The sequence below is a fragment of the Bactrocera tryoni genome, unplaced genomic scaffold (assembly GCF_016617805.1).
Source record: "Bactrocera tryoni isolate S06 unplaced genomic scaffold, CSIRO_BtryS06_freeze2 scaffold_25, whole genome shotgun sequence".
NCBI lineage: Eukaryota > Metazoa > Arthropoda > Insecta > Diptera > Tephritidae > Bactrocera > Bactrocera tryoni.
In genome coordinates this window covers 18,373,595-18,394,629 of record NW_024395977.1, presented here as the reverse complement: position 1 = coordinate 18,394,629, position 21,035 = coordinate 18,373,595, and the positions used below count along the sequence as shown (strand labels likewise).

At 35.6% G+C, this 21,035-nt stretch overlaps 1 protein-coding gene across 1 annotated transcript; it reads right to left on the bottom strand.

Moving 5' to 3' along the window:
• Positions 1-2,862: 2,862 nt before the first annotated feature.
• LOC120780777 lies at positions 2,863-3,455 on the bottom strand. The gene is made up of 2 exons (XM_040113029.1): positions 3,159-3,455; positions 2,863-3,063 (listed from the first exon to the last, which is right to left on the bottom strand). The coding sequence occupies exons 1-2, from the start codon at positions 3,330-3,332 to the stop codon at positions 2,863-2,865; spliced, it is 375 nt and encodes a 124-aa protein (XP_039968963.1). The 5' UTR covers positions 3,333-3,455.
• Positions 3,456-21,035: the final 17,580 nt, after the last annotated feature.

Here is a 21,035-nt window from a genome sequence, read left to right as displayed (position 1 = left end):
AAAGAATCTGGGCAGACGTGAGTTTCACAATTTTCCTAATTTATCAGTACTCGTATCATGCAGTAACGACGAATTTTTTGCTTACTGCCAACATTTGGAAAACCATCACATTGACTTCACCGAACGATACCAGGACATTTTGAACTTGGAAATACCAGAGTGGGTGTTGGATCCGTTTTTAAATGTCAACACAGCAATGTCACCTCAGCTGGAAGAAGAACTTATAAAATTGACAACAAACGAGGAAATAAAAATCAAGTTCAAAAATGGTTACCAAGAATTTTGGCTACAAAAACCGATCTCGCAATTGTACCCTGGATTGTGGTCAATCGTTCAACGATTCTTGATAGCATTCCCATCGTCATATTTGTGTGAACGTGGATTTAGTGCTGTGACAACACTGCTTACTAAAAATAGAAATCATTTGCTTGTTACCGAACGTGGCGACTTGCGACTGTTCTTGAGTAAATTGGAACCTGATATTAACAAACTTATTAAACAGCATCAGATTCATCCTTCATATTAGTTTTTATATATGGATCGATTATTTTAGTTTTATTTTTAATAAAATATTCTCTGTTTTAATACTAGATATAAAGTTGTGTTTCAATAATCATTCTTATTGGAAGGTGGAGCCCGTAAGAGTTAACTTGAGACCTAAGCGCCGTTGTATAATACCTACTGCGCTTAGGTTTCAAGTTGCTGGTTATGGTAAAAGTTTCGTTTAGAATTCTCCGTTAATATACATATATAGGTCACAATAATTAATTTGAAGTTATAGTGGTTTTTAATTTGGAGAAAAAATGGGGGCGCTAAAAAAATATTTATTCTCAAAGTGGGCGGTAGACAAAATAAGTTTGGGAACCACTGCTCTTGTGCTATTAATCACACTGTGTGATACCATATAGTGTTGGAATGCAATTCGGGGCAGTTGTAAAAAAATTACAACTGCTTAAATATGAGTGGAAATAAAGAACAAATTCACTATATTCTAAAATTTTGGTATAAATAAGGGAAGAATGTTACGCAAGCCCCAATGAAATTTGTGAAGTTTACGGAGACTATACTGTATCAGTTCGTGTAGCACAACAATAGTTCACTCGCTTCAGTCCTGGAATTTCCAAACTTCGAATTACACCGATGGAATAATGTATCTCTCTTGTGGAGGACCAACAAAAGTGAAGATCATACGATCCGTAAAGGGAATAAGAAAAGCGATTTCTAAAGAGTGTAGCACAACCATAGTTCACTCGCTTCCGTCCCGGAATTTCCAAATTTCGAATTACACCGATGGAATAATGTATCTCTCTTGTGGAGGACCAACAAAAGTGAAGATCATACGATCCGTAAAGGGAATAAGAAAAGCGATTTCTAAAGAGTGCATTTGGGTACCAACGCCTGAAACTGCTCTACGGATCAGGGGTAATCGTATATAACAAATTTCGTGACGTTTCGAGTAGCCGGATCGCCGCACTCGATACGAAGCGAATCTAAGTTAGCTCACTGTAACAGCCCTGGCCTCTCTACAAATGGCATTTACGAAGTGTCAAATTGTGAAATCAAAACAAAAGAAATCAAAACAAAGAAAGTTGTTGAAGCCGTGCTATACTTTTTTATAAAGGTGAAATACTATTGTTTTTCTCAAAAGTGATGCATCCAATAATTTTTTTATATTCGTCTTCGGAATCTGAGGAAGAAAACGTGCAGCAAGTCATAAGGAACCGAATGCGAGACAAAAGCAATCCCTTGGCATTGCCGGAGGCAGCGTAAGGAATTAGAATTGTGTACAAATTAATTTCAATTGCCTACATGTTTATATTTACAGCTTCAGGAAATGGTTCAGTCTCTCTAAAAGTGCATTTAACTACGTGTTGGCTGAACTTAAATTTGAAGGGCATTTGTCAACCGCAGTGGCCAGTGGTGGCTACCAGCACTTGGTGGGAAATGACTTTTTGATAGGAATATATCAAAGCACTATTTGCAAAATAATAAAAAATGTAATTAGCGAAATGGAAACAAAGTTGTGCCCCCCATTTATTTAATTCGTGCCCGACAATCTTTCGGAATGCACGAAATCGTTTGTTGAAAAATACAAAAATTCCTGGCGGTAAGATTAGCGCTTTTATTTTGAGTAAAATGTAGCGCTTTTAAAGCTGAAGCATACTTAACATATTTAAATATGTATATGTTTATGTATGCAGTTATTGGATGTATTGATAGCACGCACTTTGGGCTGCAAAAACCAACAGTAAATGAGCACATGTTCTTCAACAGGAAAGGATACCATAGCCTCAACTCAATGATAGTAGGTTGCATATAAAATGTATGCACATACACATACGTATACTTATAAACTTTAATTTAATTACAGATATGTGACCATGAATACCGCATTTTGGCCATTGACTCAAAGTATGGTGGAGCCGCCCACGATTCCTTTGCATGGAAGGTTTGGACACAAAATTCGAAACCATATAATGTTGGCGCTAGAAAATACAATTTGAATAAAACAAGTGTATGTATTTTTATTATTATTTGTAAGTATATTTATTTATTTTTTTTTAAGGCTTCTAATTGTATTCGGTTAATTTGCAGCTCTATTGCTTTGACTTCCATATAAGCTTTGTGAGCTTTCTCTTTCATTTCCATCGACCTCTCCTTCAAAGCTATAAGCTTGTCTAGTTTTGCGCCTATACTCTGCTGGTAGCTTTCAAACGCGATCATGTTTTCTTTAATGAGGGCCAGCTTTTCATCGGCAGCATCCTGTTTGCTCCTCTTCGTAGCGCTGCGACTAGTAGAGGGTTTCGGTGGAACGTCGTCTTCGTCACTGTATAAAAGCTCTGTCATAAGCTTTTCGACAGGCTATTTTTCAGGGGTGGAGTTGCCAAAAGTTCTTACTTCTCCCAGGCCTTCTACCGCAATGTCCATGCCGTTAGCCTGAAGCAGTTGCTCCTCTGCTGTTGTTAGGTACTTTTTTTCGTAAGGACCACCACCAGTTCGCTGCTTCGACGCTTTGTTGAAAGACAACTTCTTTTTGACGTTGTGCTTTTGATCAGCAAATACCTAAGTGTATATGTACATATATTGAAAATAACATTTGTGTTAGTAAATTTGTTAAGACACTTATCAAAAGAGGAAATGCATGGAGATCTACGTACTTTCCGCCAAGACTTAGCATCCTTCATTGGTGGACCGGCCGCATTAAGCAGGACCGCCAAGGAGTCCCACAATTTATTGGCAGCAGCTTTGCCCTGACAACAATTCTGCAACATATTTTTGGCCAAATCTTGATGCCGAAGCATGTATTCGGCCATTAAATTTTTTTGTCTCATGTTGATTTTATTAACATTTGTCCTAAAAAAATGATTCTATTTATAAAATAGTCAATAACATAAACGTTAACTTACATTTTATTTGATTTTTTCCGAGTAGACTCACGACGTATGAAAACTTTTGAATTAATGATTGCAAGGTATGAATCGATTGACATTTCGTTAGGTTCGTTTGAATTACAACTCGTACTCGATAACGAGTGCCGCAATCCGAAAATTGGAAATTTCGAACAATTTTATTCGTTCACGAATGCCGTGATTCGGGCCCTGGATTTGACAATTACGCCGGATTTACACGCACATGCTGAAAAGTTACAAGAATATACACTCGCCAGAAAAAGTCTGCATACAAGGTTCCCACAAAAAACTCGTTGGGAAAGAGACATTTATATCTATATATTTAAAAAGTAATGCCACTTTACGTTGTAATTTTATAACATCAGAACGGGCTTACCTATCCAAACCAAATCTTTAGACTTTGTTTGGACTATTTAGTAGATGGCTTATGGGAAGTTTGCACAAAATTGGTAGAACGTTTCTTCATTTACAAAATTTTTTGTAACAATTTCTTGAGTGCGTGTACTTTTCTCAGTTTTTAGCGAATCATTGGTGTTTCATATCATTCATAGACTATATTTCAATTAAATTGTCAAACAGCGTTAAGTTTTGAGCAGTTGAAATACATGTATGCATGTGTGTTTCTTTATTTGGAAAAACATATTGGGTGCATACAGTGTTTTATTCTTTTGTAATACAATAGATGCAATTTGTTTTTAATTTGATTTATTCTATTTATATATATGCAACGAGCCAGACGAGCAATAATAATGCAAATGGTATGGCATTACTAAGATGATCACAGACTGCAAATGAACGCGCACAAGTATTGCATCGCAGTGTGAACGTAATACACGAAAAAGATCTTTTGACCCTGTACCTGTACTGAATCTTGGCTGAAATTATGCGTTCTGCTTTTAATTACAACAATCAAACTGATTATAATATGTACGAATACATTGGAATGATGGCCACAATTTGTCCACATTGTGATCAGGCTAACTTTGAAGATGAAACGCCAGGATGGTTTGTGCTAAATTCAAAGTGACATTGCCAGCATTAAAAACTCCACCCAAACCATTGTGTTCATTAATTTTTGGGACATCTCAAACGTCGAACCTTTTTTTGAGTCATGTTCAACAATACAATTCGACATTTCAAATGATATCTTTTGGTGCTACAAAAATTATTAACTCTTGCAACCTGTTGATGTTGGCAGAGAAAAAGTTGTTGCCAAATTTGATTGAAGCTACGATCTTAACTGCTAATTAGAAGAAGATGTTTTTGATACCGCGTATCCCTATTCCAACTGAAATGCCATTTCAATTCAAACAGTTACATTTAAGTTTTAAAATAACTAGCGAATAATAAAATATTTTTGTGTTTGAATAAATGAATTTGATGTTAAAATAATTTTTTTTATTATTTCACTTATTCGTAGCGAAGTACGCACCGGAACGCTAGTAAGTTGCACAAAATCCAATTTATATTGTATTCATTAAAGGATATTAAATATATAGTAGTTTTGTGAAAATTAAAATAATTGAATTGCGGACAAAAACCTATAAATAAAAGAAAACTTTTGGACGAATAGAAAATCCATTAAAAAGGTATGTGTTCAAGGTACTTATGTCTTACAAATTTATTCTTCATCTGAATTCTTAAAATTTAATAGGAATTTGGATATACCTAAAGGGATGTCCAACTTATTCCAGTGTGAGAGCGCTTCAAAATTAGCGTTTTTTATAACATTTTTCGTTATGGCCAGATTGAACAAAATAATAATTTTTGGGCATTTAAATTAAAACACCAAACATTAAGTACGAATAAAAATTACTATATAGTGGTTATTTATTATATGGAGAAACTATTTAAATCTTTTTAAAATATATTAGAACAACTACTTTTGACCTTTCAATACCCAATAAAAGGATTTAAGCTTGTTAGCTCTCATTCTTTATATGTTTTTAATCATTTTCCATTGCAAATAATAATATGATGCTTCAAATTACAAAACGTTTGATCAAATACCTTTAAATTTCACAAAATTATTTAATTTTCATTGTTTAACAATTTTTATAAGTGGTCTTGAACGATGCAACAAATCGCTCCGTTTACATATTTTTTTGGTAAGATTTCAATCTGGCCATCGCTCGTTTCCAATTGCTAAACGTCAAAACCTCCGAACTCGATCAACTGCCAAAGTTCAGGAGGTTTTAACGTTTAGCAATTGTTCTCTCACTTCCAGTGAGAAAGGAGTTGGACATCTCTTTATCTCTGTTAACGGTGTCTGCCCAAGAGATGTAGCCCATTCCTCGTGCAGCATATCTTTGAGCATATCATTTGAGGAAATTGTACGTTGATTGATTTCACCTTTTTGTGAATCTCATAGATACTATTTAAGATTGAAAACGAATGATTCTGGTCGTGCTTGCAACTGGGAACGTTGTAGAGTCAGAGAATGTATAAACCAGAGATCCCCAACTCTCCTGTCACTGGAAATGTGAGAACCCCTCACCTACCGAACTTTGACAGTTGACTGGATTGGGAAGATTTTGACGTTTTGCAATTGGAATGACTGAAACGGCCAGATTGAAATTATACCAAAAATATATGCGAACGGAGGAATTTGTTGCCGACGTTCCAGATCGCTAATAAAAATTTAAAACAATGAAAATCAAAGAAAATGTAAAATTTAAATATATTTCATAGAACGTTTTGTAATTTTATGCATAATAGAATTAATTTTCAATTACAAACGATTAAAAGCATTTATTAATTGAGAACTAAGAGGCTTAATTCACCTTATTAAGTATTTAAAGATCAAAAGTTAGTGGTTTTAATATACCATAAGATCATAAAAAAGGATTTGGGTAGTTTCGCCATATATTAAAAGTCAAATATGTAATAATTTGCAATCGTAATAAATGTTGGGTGTTTTAATTTAATATGCCTAAAAATTCTTATTTTTATCGATCTGGCCATAATGGAAAATGTTATAAAAAACGCTTATTTTGAGGTGCTCTCACACTGGAATAAGTTGGGCATCCCATTGTCCCTGGTATAAACATAGAGAAGGTGCAGGTTCGATGTCGAACATTTTATAAGATTGTAGAACGGAATTCACCTCACAACCTCAGAATTCACGACGTGAAATGTTAACATTTTTAACAGTTCTCTCACATATAAAACAGAGAATATGAAGAGAAGTAAATATATGTATGTATTTTCGGCATATAATGACATGGCATATATGCCCAAGCAAAGAATATGAAGAGACAGAAAAATATGTATGCATGCCCATGAGTACACTCCCAACGAAGAATTTCGTTTTGCTTTTCGTTTATATTTTATTCCATTTTGAACAGCGAAAAATGTGTACAAAACAATGACACACAAATGAGAACAGAAACATATTTTTTATGTTCTCTGTCTCATATACCCAAGAATGTGTAGAGACATAAATATATGTATGCATGCCCATGATGATACTCCCAAACAGAGAATATTGAAGAAAAATAATATCTTTGATATTCCATAGGAAATATGTTCCATTATGTATGGAAATATGTAGAACTTTTATTTATTATTTTTCAAATTATTTAATGTTAATTTAATCTTATTTTATAACAAGTAAGGAAGGGCTAAGTTCGGGTGTCACCGAACATTTTATACTCTCGCATGATAAAGTGATAATCGAGATTTCATTATACGTCATTTACATATTTTTTTATTTTGCTATAAAATTAATTAGATTAGTAGTTCCGGAGATATGGTTTTAGGTCCATAAGTGGGCGACGCCACGCCCATTTTAAATTTAAAAAAAAAGCGTAGGTGCAGCTTCCTTCTGCAATTTCTTCCGTAAAATTTAGTGTTTCTGACGTTTTTTGTTAGTCGGTTAACGCACTTTTGGTGATTTTCAACATAACCTTGATGTGGGAGGTGGGCATGGTTATTATCGGATTTCTTCCATTTTTGAACTGTATATGGAAATTCCTGAAGGAAACGATTCTATAGAGGTTGGTCGACATAGCTATAGTAGTTTCCGAGATATGTACAAAAAACTTAGTAGGGGGCGAGGCCACGCCCACTTTTCCAAAAAAAGACGTCCAAATATGCCCCGCCCTAATGCGATCCTTTGTGCCAAATTTCACTTTAATATCTTTATTTATGGCTTAGTTATGACACTTCATAGGTTTTCGGTTTTCGCCATTTTGTGGGCGTGGCAGTGAGAGAGACAGACATTCGGATTTCAACTCTACTCGTCACCCTGATCACTTTGGTATATATAACCCTATATCTGACTCTTTTAGTTTTAGGACTTACAAACAACCGTCATGTGAACAAAACTATAATACTCTCCTTAGCAACTTTGTTGGCGTATAATAAGTCATTTTAAATTAATTTTAATTAAATAAATATTTACCTAACATCATTATGATATTTTCATGATTCATGTTACCTTTCAACCAGGGAATTCCTTTCATACGCAATGTACGAATGTAAGGCATTTCTATTTCTCATACTTCAATTTCGCTTTCAACAAAGGAATTGCTTGTATGTATGTGCAATGTATACCTTTGCGTTTTGCCGTCGGCATTTCCATATTGACATGTTAAAGTAATTATGTATTTCTTTGTTTCGTTTTGGCCCAATTTTGTATATTAAGACAAGTGCCAATAATTGCCCCAAAATCAAATAAATATTCACATATCACATACCCGGGAACCTGTAAAAATCTTCTTCTTACATGATCTTTGTATATATCATATGTAAAAAAGTATTGAGCTTTACACACAAATGAAAGTAACCATCCTTCTTTCTATGTATATTGGCCCAATTGACAAGTGTCGATAATTGCGCCAAAATAAAATTTATTATGTATTCATATGTAAATATGTTTTAAACTTTATACGAGTATAAAATTGAAGTGCCAATAATTGCTCAAATTTTCATAAAGTGTGTGATTTTGTGAAGTGCGGACGGAATTTTTTCAATCGGGTTATTTTTTAAAATTGTAATAAAATGCCGAAAATTCGTAGGTGTCGCGTGCACTACGTCTATTAGTTTCCCAAATGAATGGAAGCTGGCTGAAAAGTGGAAGGAGAATCTAAAAATTTCTCCCACTGACCACGTTCCAGCCTCCAACTCATTCCTTTGTGAGAAACATTTCGAAAAAGAGGCAATTGGAACAAAAAATCTTAAAAGGAATGCTGTACCGATATTACATCTGGGTAAGTACAGTTCAGTTTTTCATCAGTTTTTATCTTGTGGGTGCTTATGTAAGTACGTGTGTGTGTTTTGATAATTTGCCCATCCAGCATTTACACATAAAAATAAGCGTTTTGTGAGCGTTCAAGTCTGTGACCTTTACAAAAGACATCAAAGCAAGGGGTTTATAATCGAAAAGCACCCAACTACATATCTACAATAGAATTTAAATATGAATAAAAAAATGTAACTAGAAACCTATTAAACGTATTTCACTTACGACGAATGGCAGTGGCAAAAAATATAATATTCGTTTGGTAACAAGGAATCTAAATTATTTTGTGCTTCAGGCGGGTTGCGGGTGCACATACAAGTAAAATCATTCTCTGGTGCGTGTGTGTGTTTAATTTAATTGCCTGTGGGTGCATATAATCTTTAATATTCTTACATATACATATACATATATTGAAATTTAGTATTTATTATATATATTTTATATTTATATTTATTTACAATTTTTTTAGATGAGGCCCCAACTCAATTATTTCAACCGGTGCGCCCGTACAAAAGTTGCTGCGTTAGCAACTGTGCCGGTGGAGCAAAACTTTTTACGTTTCTTAAAACGGAAGTTGCTAGAAATAATTGGGTGAAGGCCTGCAATCTTCAGTGACCACTGAAAAAACATTTATATATATGTGAAAGACATTTTCACAATAAAGATATATCGTCAAGGCGCATTTTAAATGAAGCTCTTCCTGTGCTAAATTTAAAATTTGAAGCTGACGAAACTAGTCAGCAATCGCCACAGTGGGTTTTGCCGCCGGTTGTACAAACATATGATGTTTTAAAAACCGAGTGTACACCACCTAATGATATGTCATTTGAAGAGATTGGAAATCCAAATGACATATCATTTGAACAATTCGACAAATATTCCCGCCTTCATGAAATATAATACAAATGAAGTGCGAAGATAGTGAGAATATCACTGTTCGCGACCACGAGCATTACGCTCGAGTAGCTAGGGGTTTTCAAAGCAATTCTTTGAGGCAAATAAAATAGATTAAAGAGCTAAAAAGGAAAGTTTTCCTGTTGCCAAAAAAAAGTCAAGCTCTGGAAAAAACGTCATAACAACAGGCGATGCAAATGAACATGCGATAACTTTCGCAAAGATGGTTTTAAAGAAAAAAAAACTCCTACGATGAAAAGGAGAAAGCAATGGCTTTAAACATCAATTATATGTCGACTAAGATCTATAATTTTATGCGCGACGATTTGTGGTTTGCATTGCCCCACAAAAAAACACTTTTGCGTTGGCCTCCGATCTGGTATGTCTGCCCCGGTATCGACGAGAAAGTCTTAAACAATTTAAAAAAAATTGTTCCGGAAATGAAAACAGAAGAACGCATATGCCAATTAATTTTCGACGAAGTCTCAATCAAAAAAGATCTGATGTATAACAAAGTACGAGATGTGATTGATGGCTTCGTTGATAATGGAGAAGGTCACCGGGAAAGCGTGGTCGGCAATAAGTGTTGCTTTTTCATGTTAAAAGATTTAGTCGCAAAATGGAAATATGTGATTTCCTATTATGTGGCAAAAGATAGCGTTAAAGGTGCGAATTTGTTGAATTTGCTCAAGCGCAATATAAATGCCTCGGAAGAAATCGGGCTTAAAATCAAGTCAATAGTGTGCGACCAAGGTGCACAAAATGTCAAATTGAGGCAACTATTAGGCGCTACGCCAGAAAAGCCATATTTCTTTCATAATGAAAGAAAAATATATGTATATGATGTTTGACTATTGCTATTTGATAAAATGCATGCGCAATATGTTCCTAAAGAATGTCGTTGAAAACGCAAGATGGGCTGACAACTTTTAAAGTTGTGCGAAAAATATATGCCATAGACCAGGCGAATGTTAATTTTAAAATGTGCCCAAAATTAACATATTCGCATGTGTACCCCTCACCTTTGGAAAAAATGTCAGTGTCAAGAGCTACACACATATTTAGCAATTCGGTTGCCGCGGCAATTGAAATGGCAATAAAATCAGATTTGTTGGGCTCTGATGAACATTTAAAAAAATTCGCCAAAGCAACCCAATTGCTGGTGAAACGGATGATAAAACGCTTTACAATCCAAATCTGCGAAAACGGCCAATACAAAGAGATTGTATTGAAAAAACTAACAGGACAGAATTAACGACAGCTTTCGCATAACAACCTTACCGTACCTGTAAATAAAATTGAATCTTTGCACTTTGCAATTACACTGTCTCATCAATTAAAAATATTAATTAACGTTTTGATTACTTAAGAATTCGATATGCTTTTTCCGTTCTGAATCCAATAATCCATTCTTATCAAAACAATATCGCTCGCCCTCACAAGAAGGCATAACAATAACAATTGTAAAGAAAACAGAACGCTTAACGTTCTGCTGGAATATGCTGTAACAGCTAATATTGCAATTAACTCTTTAATCTGGATTCAATTAAGCTGATGCTTACACTTCAGCTTTAGCTTTAAGATAATAAGCTCCAAATATATAAATATTACTATTTCAGAAATAAAGATTTGATTTGTATCTGGCAATCCACGAGAATCACATATTCTTATTTCATCCGCGCGTTCGCGGATATAAAACACATATTTTTTTTTTAAATCCCCTCGTCGCGGGAATTAATTGGCGCCCAACGTGGGGCACGAGTTCAAAAAGTCAAACCCAATCTATACTAACAACAATTTAAGATTTCCTCAACGGAACAACCCTCCAAATGCCTATATACATTATAACTTTCCGAAACCAACTCCTATGGATATAGATCCATCTGTATCCAGACTTCATAATAGAGATTTTAATGTGAGGAGACAACAAGGCAATAGCAATTTTTATCAACAACAAGGAAATAGCAACTTTAATCAAAATATAAAACCTATGCAAACGAATGTAAACTTTGAGGCCATTAGGGGACAAAACCTGCAAGCACATGGGGTAAAGCGGCATAGAGAAAGTAATCATAGCTTTCGCCCACAAGAGAAGAATCAGAGAATAAATAATATGAATGAGAGCCATTTTTTAGGCGAAGAGGGGACGAACTCACCTATCTCAAATTACATGACTGCAAATTAAATAAAAATTTAAAAGCTCTAGTCGATACGGGAGCAACCTCATGCTACATTAAGCCTGGGGTTTATAATAATAAAAACGAATTAGCCATTTATAAGCGCATAAAAACCTTGAATGGCTATTCCATTATCAATTTTTACCACTTAATAACCATATTTGGAGTCGAAGAAATCTTCTATGAAATAGAGGGATTAGAATCGGATCTCCTTTTGGAATACAATTTCCTTAAAAATATTGAGGCACTTATCGATGTGTCCAATGGAAAATTAATTATGGGGTAAAGAATAACTTGGAAAATGAAAACAGAAGTATGAATATTTATTTTGTAAACAAAACTAAGAAACAATTAGCTCTCAAAACACTAGCCGAGAAAAGTATGGGTAAAAATGATCGAAATATTTAAATTATGGAACAAACAAGTTCCATACCGCCGTCCGAAGATTATACCGGCAACATTATATTAAAAAAATTTATTTTGGGACAAAAAGATCCTAAAACGCCAGCTGAAGATTTATACCAGCGTAATGAAAAAAGTAATTATAAAGTAAATATTGTGGAACGAAAAAGTTCTACAAAGCCAACCGAAGAATTTACCGGCAATATTTTATTTAAAGAAATTCTTTTGGGACAAAAAGGTCCTAAAACGCCAGCTGAAGATTTATACCAGCAGAAGGAAAAAAAAATAATTATAAAGAAAATATTGTGGAGCGAAATTGTTCTACAACGCCAGCCGATGAATTTGCCGGCAACATGAATGATAACTATTCGATACTGGATGAAAGAGGCTCAGAAATTAATAACGATAATGATTATTATTCGGAAAAGAATTCCGAAAATTTAAATACTGAAAATCAAGATGAAAAATTAACTGAAAATTGAATTTAATGACAGAAAATTGAGAAAACAGCCTTTTCCGTTAATAATGGCACATACATATATAATTTTTGAGGATGAATTTTGGGTTAAAAATGCCCCTAGAATTTTTCAGAGAGCTATGGATGATATATTGCGAGAACACATAGGAAAAATCTGTCACGTTTATATGGATGATATAATTATTTTTTCGAAAAATGTAACTCAGCACTTAAAGGATTTGAAAACAATTACAAAAATATTGAAAAATGCTAATATGAAAATTTAATAAAAAAATCAAAATTTTTCGGGGAAGAAATAGAGTTTTTGGGTTATATAGTAGCTCAAAATGTCATCAAAACAGACTCAAATAAAATCAAATTAATCTAAGGTGTCCAATACCTAAAAGTTTGCGAGCATTAAGAGGATCCTTAGGACTTGCAGGATATTATCGTAAGTTTGTTAAAGACTATGCTGCAATAGACAAACATTTGACAAAATACAAAACGGTAAGATTTCTAAAAATAAATCAAAAAAATTTGAAATAACTCTAGATAAGGAAGGAATATCTGCATTAAATAAATGAAAGAAACTATTGGCTTCAGATATGGAATTGATACAGCCTGAATACTTAAAACCATTTGTATTAACTACCGATGCATCTAACGTTGCAATGGGTGCGGTACTATCGCAAGGAGATAAACCAATTACCTTCATTTCAAAAACTCTTAATAGCACAGAAAGAAATTATGCAACTACTGAAACAGAGCTTTATGCCATTGTCTGGGCATTAAAAAATCTACGAAATTACCTCTATGGTGTAACCAATTTGGAAATACATACTGATCACCAACCATTAACATTTGCTTTGTCACCCCGCAATCCTAATCCAAAAATGAAAAGATGGCACGCAATTATAGAAGAATTTTCTCCAAAATTTTTATACCAACCCGGTAAATCCAATATTGTAGCTGACGCATTGTCGCGTCTTGAATTATATAACATTTCCGATGATTTCCAAGGTCAGGAATCTCAACATTCAGCTGAAAGTAGTGATCATACTCAGATACCCGAGACAAACAAACCATTAAACCAATTTAAACAACAAATAAAAAAAAATTTACAATACATGAGCAAATTCAAGAATTTGGAAAAATAAGACATTTAATTGAATACATTGCTCATTAGAGGATCTATACGAAATACAAGCGAAAATAAGAGAAACATTTACTAATAAATTCATATACATATACGAAAAATTTTGAATTTGACATAACAAACAGAGAATACCAAGGAATTATAATTGAACAAACGCATACACGAGCACATAGAAGTTACCAAGAAAATTTGGATCAAATTTGCAAAAAATATGATTGGCCTGAAATGAGAAAACAATTCAAAGAATATGTAAGGAATTGCTATATATGTACCAGTACCAATTGGGGAGGTCCCAATACCTACAGAGGAAGGAGTACAAATAAACATGGATATATTCTATGCGCAATCTTTAAAATTCATTACGTGTATATACTATAGCTATTCCAAATTTTTGGTTATTAAGCAAATCGAAGATAAGATTAATTTAGAAGATAAAGTGTTAGAAATATTACAAAGTTTCCCTAATATAAAGAAGTTAACAATTGATAATTAACCAGGATTCACTACGGTACAATTTAAGTCCTTGGTGCAGAGACTTCAAACAGAAATATTTTTTTGCAACCCAAATCATAGTACCACGAATTGTCAAATTGAGAGGGTACATTCAACAATAATTGAAATTTCGCGATGCATTAAGCAAGAATATAATTTAATACGCTTTACGGAATCAATATTTAGAGCTGCCCAACAATATAATAAAACTATTCATTCGGTAACTAATGAGAAACCATTTGAAGTACTTTATAACAAAGTCTCTCATGATATTTTACCAGACAAACTTTAATCAGCACAAACTAAGATGCTTGAAAGACACAATAAAAATATAATTAATAAAACATATTTATGCGGAGATGTTAATATGTAAAGATTACAGGAGAGAGAAATAAACTAAATCCTAGATACAAAAAACAGGTAGTAACAGAAGACTTAGGGAATAAAGTTAGAATTAACTACAGTAATAGAATAGTACATAAAGATAATACTAAATCTTGATTATATATTTTTAGACGATGAAACCCTTAATTATTCTAACATTAATTACTAATATAATGACAGACATTGTGGACTACACAAGACAAGACTACGTTCTTATCGAACATGGAGATGTTTCGATTTATGAGGAATACGGGGACCTATTTCACATTACTAATTTAACTTATTTTGAAATCATAATAGCAGACGAAAATAGAAATTTTTACAGTAACAATGAACAAAATCACGACAGCTTAGGAATTATTACACAGGAAACAGAATCAGAAACTTTGATAATTAAAACTTTATTGGAACAATTAAAACAAACCCATTTTAGGCAAAAAAGTGGTATAAATGAATTAGGAACACTTTGGAAATGGATAGCTGGTACACCAGTTCATGACGACTTTGTAAGAATTAATGACAAATTGGACGAACTATTAATAAATAACAATAAACAATTCACAACAAATTCTGAAATTTTTAAAATAATAACAGAACTAACTGACACTGTAAATAATATTAAAGGTGATACCACAAACAGAAAAATTAAAAGAAAACGAAATCAATATGTTATTCATGAACTGCAAAATTTAATAAATGCAATAACTTTTGACAAAATTGGAATTTAAAATCCAACAACTTTACATTTTGATGAACTAAAAAACATCACATATTACCAACACGGTATAATGACTATAACAGATTTAATGGACATTTCTAAATTTAAAATAGCTCAAAAAGGAAACGTAATTATAATTTATATAAAATACCAAAAAATAGAACTGACATGTAAGTACTATGATGTAAGAGCCATAGCTCACTTAGAGGGTAAGCTTATTATTGACCAGAACATAATATATTGTAATAATAAATTTTTTAATATTCACAATTGTAAAAAAACAAGGAAAATGTAATAAACTAAAATTAAAAAACTTACAAATTGAAGAAATTAAACCAGGAGCTATATTAGTTTCAGGAAAAAATATTGTAGACAATCAAATATTGAATGGAACATATTTAATAACATTTGAAAATTATACTGTTATAAATAATCAAACTTATGAAAACATTGAAATAAAAATTTGGAATTATTTTACAAATAACCATATAAATAATTTAGAAATTTTTGAATATATTGAAACAACTAATAAACTGTTTAAATTAGATAATATAAATATTTTAGCAGAGCGGAACAAGAACATCACAGTCCATTAATTTTTTTGGTACATAATTTTAATCTTGGGAATAATTTTCGTAACTTACTTAACACTAAAATTGCTAAAGGAGAGAGCAAAAAGAAGCGCAATAAATCCCAGAATCAGCTGAGGAAAAACCGGTAGGGAAAGGTGGGGAATGCTGGGCATAGTTTTGATTTTGGTTAAAAACTCACATAAAAGTTATTTTTTGTGAAAATTCCAAAGCATGGATTTGTAGTGCGAGTCGTAACCTTCCTTTTGATAACATTGGTTTGATAAAATTCTACAAAAATTTAAAAGTTATAGCCATTGGCGCAAAAAACCTGATTTTGCGATTTTGAAAAAAGGTGGGGAATGTCTGTAAATCGATTAAAACATGATTGTTACCGATGAAAAACGTTTATTTATCAATGGAAATGAAAGAGAGATTCATAAATAATAAGAAAAATAGGAATTGGTGAAAAAAATTATTCCGACTCGCAGTGGATGCAGGTGTAAGTGTTCGAGTTCGGTCCGGCACATTTCAAGTGAACCCCTCGATCACAAACGATGCAATGGGCCGTGTTTTGACGATTCTCGTGCTTCGGCATCTTTTTCTTGCAAATCGTGCAAAAATCGAAGTCCTCTTCGATGTCGGTTTCGGTCGGAGACGGGCTTCTCTTCCGTGGCGTCTTCGATTTGCCACGGCCTTTTTGCTTCTTGACTGCTGGTTCATCGGCTGCCTTCGTCAATTTTTGCCGCTTTTTTTCGGCCTTGTCACGCAGATCTGCGACAACCTCAGGCGATGTCAAAATCGTTGACTCCATTGTCTTTCGGCGCAGGTGTGCCCAATTTCAACGGGCCAACCGATTTCAATGCATCACGGAGCTGTGGAGCCGAAACAAGAGACAACGACGATGATGCAGCACCACTTGTTGAAGCTGGGGCACTTGTCGATGCCTCCGACGTTGACACCTCCTCATTCGCAGCAGTCATAATGGCATCACCAGAGGCAAGAACTCGACGTTGATTGTCGGCGTCTTTCTTTTCGTCACCGAACAAATTTTCGCCGCTCAGTTCCGAAGCGACAAAGTCAACTTCAGTGAAAATTTGCGGGTTGAACGGGTAGATGCCAGTTGTTCGGGAGCCGGATTTGATGGTTTTCGGCGTTAACATAACATCGAGGCACTGATCGACAAGTAGCGGCAAAAATTATTTATTATTCGATGAAAGAAAAAGAAAGAAACCAGCAGAACTCACTGTTTTTGTGCCCATCGTCGTGCTTTCAGCCAGCAAATTCTTCATTACATCGGCATTGGCAGTAGTAACGTCGATGCTCGCACAATCTAATGCTGCAATATAACGCATCAGGTTGGTCCTCGGAATTTTGTGTGCCGTCGCAGATTGTCGAACGCTTGTATTTTCACTGACTTGATCGCCTCCAAAATGTTGTCGAAATCAACAATTTTCTCTTGTTTGGGATAGTACTAAAAAAATTTTTCGGAGCACGAAACTATCAGGAAATGTTGAAAAACTATTGTGTTGTTGAAATTCTGCACGAAAAATCACTTATACGCGTCAAATATATGAATTTAGCATGTCAAATGTAAAAAACTGTGGCCCGACATTCCCCATTACGCTCATATTTGCAAAATGGCGGTGGATAATGAACACAATGAAAATTCGTGCAAAATTTCTTTTGTGTGTCGAAGGCTAAAGGCTCAACTTATATTATAAACATATTTACCTGGATGAATTTATTGGAAAATGTGAAAAAAATCAACTGTACACAGAGTTGAAAAAAAGCTTTCGGAGTGTCGAATTTCTTTTTGTTGTCGCAGAGAGGTTATAACACGTGTTCACAGCTCGAGTGCTATATAGAAACTGAGCTTAGTATGAGACGAGCCGATGACAGTTGGTTGCAGCTGTCAACCTATACTAGGGGAGGCAGAGGGGAGGGCAGTCTTCATACTAGGGAAGATAGCCAAAGACCAGGCAGCCGGTACCCCAGTTGGTGAGGCTGAAATCCTGCGGGTCCTCACTCGGAGTTTGACTCCTCTGAGACCCTCAGGGGCTACAGGGTCATCAAGTGCGCGGACCAGGCCTCGCTAGATTTCCTGACGGGTAGTGTTGCTAAAATTAGCAACGCCTTTGTAGGCCTAAAATTGAGGCTTATCCCCGCCAGGGACATTCCGAAGAGACCTCGTGCTCGCCTATGGTTACCCCCTCTGGAGGAGCCAGGCGAAAAACTCCTGAGGTGCATTAAGCTGCAGAACAAATCTATACCTAGTATAGTCTCGGCCTACTTGGCCCATGAGAAGACATACCACCGGCCCCGCTCACCAGACTAGTAGAGAAAAACAGGAAGGATGATGTCCTAATAGGGTGTGATGCAAACGCAAGGCACACCGTATGGGAGTAGCTCCAGTATAAACACCAGAGGTGAGTCACTCTTGCAGTATACTATTTTGAATAGTAATCTAAGTATTTGCAACAAGGGCGATAAGCCAACTTTCATTTTCCCAAGCTCGGACAGGTTTCCGGGATGGGAGGAAGTGCTTGACTTCACGCTATCAACAGATTCAGACAGTCTCGTTGTGGAAAACTGGAGGGTATCCGATGAGCCTTCCATGTCGGATCACCCTGGATACTCTTCAGCATTCGCGAGAAGTACAAGTGCGCCTCTCACATACCGGAACCCTAGAAGAACGGCATGGGGAAAATTTACCAGTATAGCAACAAAATGCCTTGAAAAGGGATGCAATAAGAGTATCAGAAATCCTGAGGAATTAGATTCAGAAGTAGAGAGGTTGGAAAAAATCTTAACAACAACTTTTAATAAATCTACTCCGCTAACAGTTTTGAAAAAGAGAAAGTCTCTTCCGTGTGGAGCAGTGAACTCAAGAATTTGAGAACACAACTATGGAAAGCTGTCAATGAGAGTTTAAGAACCAAAATCTGTGCAGACATTTAAGATATTATGAAAGAATACAAAAAAGCAGTCAGGAAAGCTAAAAAGACTCATGGCGATCTTTCTGCACATCGATAGAAAGTTGCAGAGAAGCCGCTAGACTGAGTAAAATGCTATCCAAACACCATATTAATACTGTCTACATTAGGCGAAGGAAGTGATTGGACCTCCTCGGCAAAAAAGTCTCTGGAGGTTCTAATCACAACGCACTCTTCCCCGGGAGTCAGCAAACACCTTCAACGAGGGTTCAACCAGAACCACCGCTGAAGGCAGCAGACTATCGAAGCCAAATAGTAGACAAAAGAAAAATCAAATATGCCATAAATAGTTTTGCACCATTTAAAGCGGCAGGTCCTGACGGGATTATGCCCATAATGCTGCAAAAACTGGTAGAACAAATGGTTCTAAGGCTTGAAAATATATACAAAGCTAGCATTCAACTATCTTACATCCCAAGAAGTCGGAAAAGGAGTAAAGTTGTGTTCCTTCCAAAACCAGGCAGAAGAACACACGAGAATGCCAAGGATTTTAGACCTATAAGCCTTACCTCCTTTATGCTGAAGGTACTAGAAAGGCTAATAGATCTACACGTAAGAGCAATAATGGCGGAGAAGCTACCGAAGTCCCAACATGCGTACATAAAAGGCCGATCAACCGAAACCGCCCTTCACGAGGTGATAAGTGTGATTGGAAAATCACTACACCACAAACAATACACCATGGCTGCATTTCTAGACATAGAGTGCGCCTCAACAGCATAGAAGTAAATGCTATAATTAATACTCTGGCACATGGTGGCATATACGACACTGTGTGAAGTTGGATACTATAGTTGCTTGAGGATAGGAAGATTATAGCTTCAAACGGCGCTGCTACACAAACAAGCTATGTGAGTAGAGGGACGCCTCAAGGGGGGGTCCTCTCTCCGCTTCTATGGGTTGCAGCTCTGAACGAAATACTACTCCAACTAAACGGTGGAGGAGTGCAAGCAACAGTCAGCGAGATTATGAAAAGAGCACTTCGTAAGTTAAACCTATCGGCTAAAAACAATGGTCTAGGAGTTAACCCGAACAAATCAGAACTGATGCTATTCACAAGCAGAACCAAAATACCTCAGTTTCAACCTCCGGTACTAAACGCTACAACACTCACTCTATTCCCCACAGCTAAATACTTGGGGGTGGAGATTGACACCAAACTGTCCTGGAAAATAAATATAGAAAAAAGAATAAAGAAAGCATACATAGTAGGCCATACTTGTAAGAAAATCGTCAACAAGAATTGGGGCCTCAAACCAAGTATAATCATGTGGCTGTATACGGCTGTTATAAGACCTATACTTACATATGGAGCTCTGGTATGGTGGCCAGCGCTAAACAAACAATACAACATCAGAAAATTAAATGGAATGCAAAGAGCAGCATGTGCGGGTGTTACGGGTGCAATCAGGTCATGTCCGACTGATGCGCTCAATGTGATCCTGGATCAACTACCAATGGACATTTTTATTCGCAAAACAGCAGCTACTGCAGCGATAAGAATAAAAGAATTGGGAGGATGGAATCAGCAGAACTGCGGACATAGTGTAATCCTAAACAAGCTCATCATTAATAAATCAGACTACATTCTCCCAAAGCTGGATTTCAATAGACACTTCCAGGTGAGGATACCATCTAGACGAGAATGGAGAAGAAGTTCAATAGTAGAGGAAGATACCACCTTCGTCTATTCCGACGGATCCAAAATGGAATCCGGAGTAGGCACGGGGGTATTCTCCGCTGATCTAGGCATATATCTCTCTAAACTTCTACCGAACTCGGCTTGCATCTTCCAAGCAGAAGTACTAGGCATCGAAAAAGCCTGCGAAGTTCTATTAGATAACCACGGGAATATCATAAAGCAACTATATTTACGGATGCCAAGCGACCCTCCTGGCACTGTCTTCACCCATGACAAATACCAGTATGGTTCACAACTGCAAGAGAGCACTGAACTCAATAAAAGACAAGCTCCAACTAAACTTGATCTGGGTTCCCGGCCACAGGAACATTTTCGGTAACGAAAAAGCAGACGAATTGGCAAAAGCAGGAGCTTTCCTCAATGAATCCGCGGCGTAGCTAATACCAAGCCCGCTAGGATCGATCAAACGAGAGATCAATAGACAATTTCAACA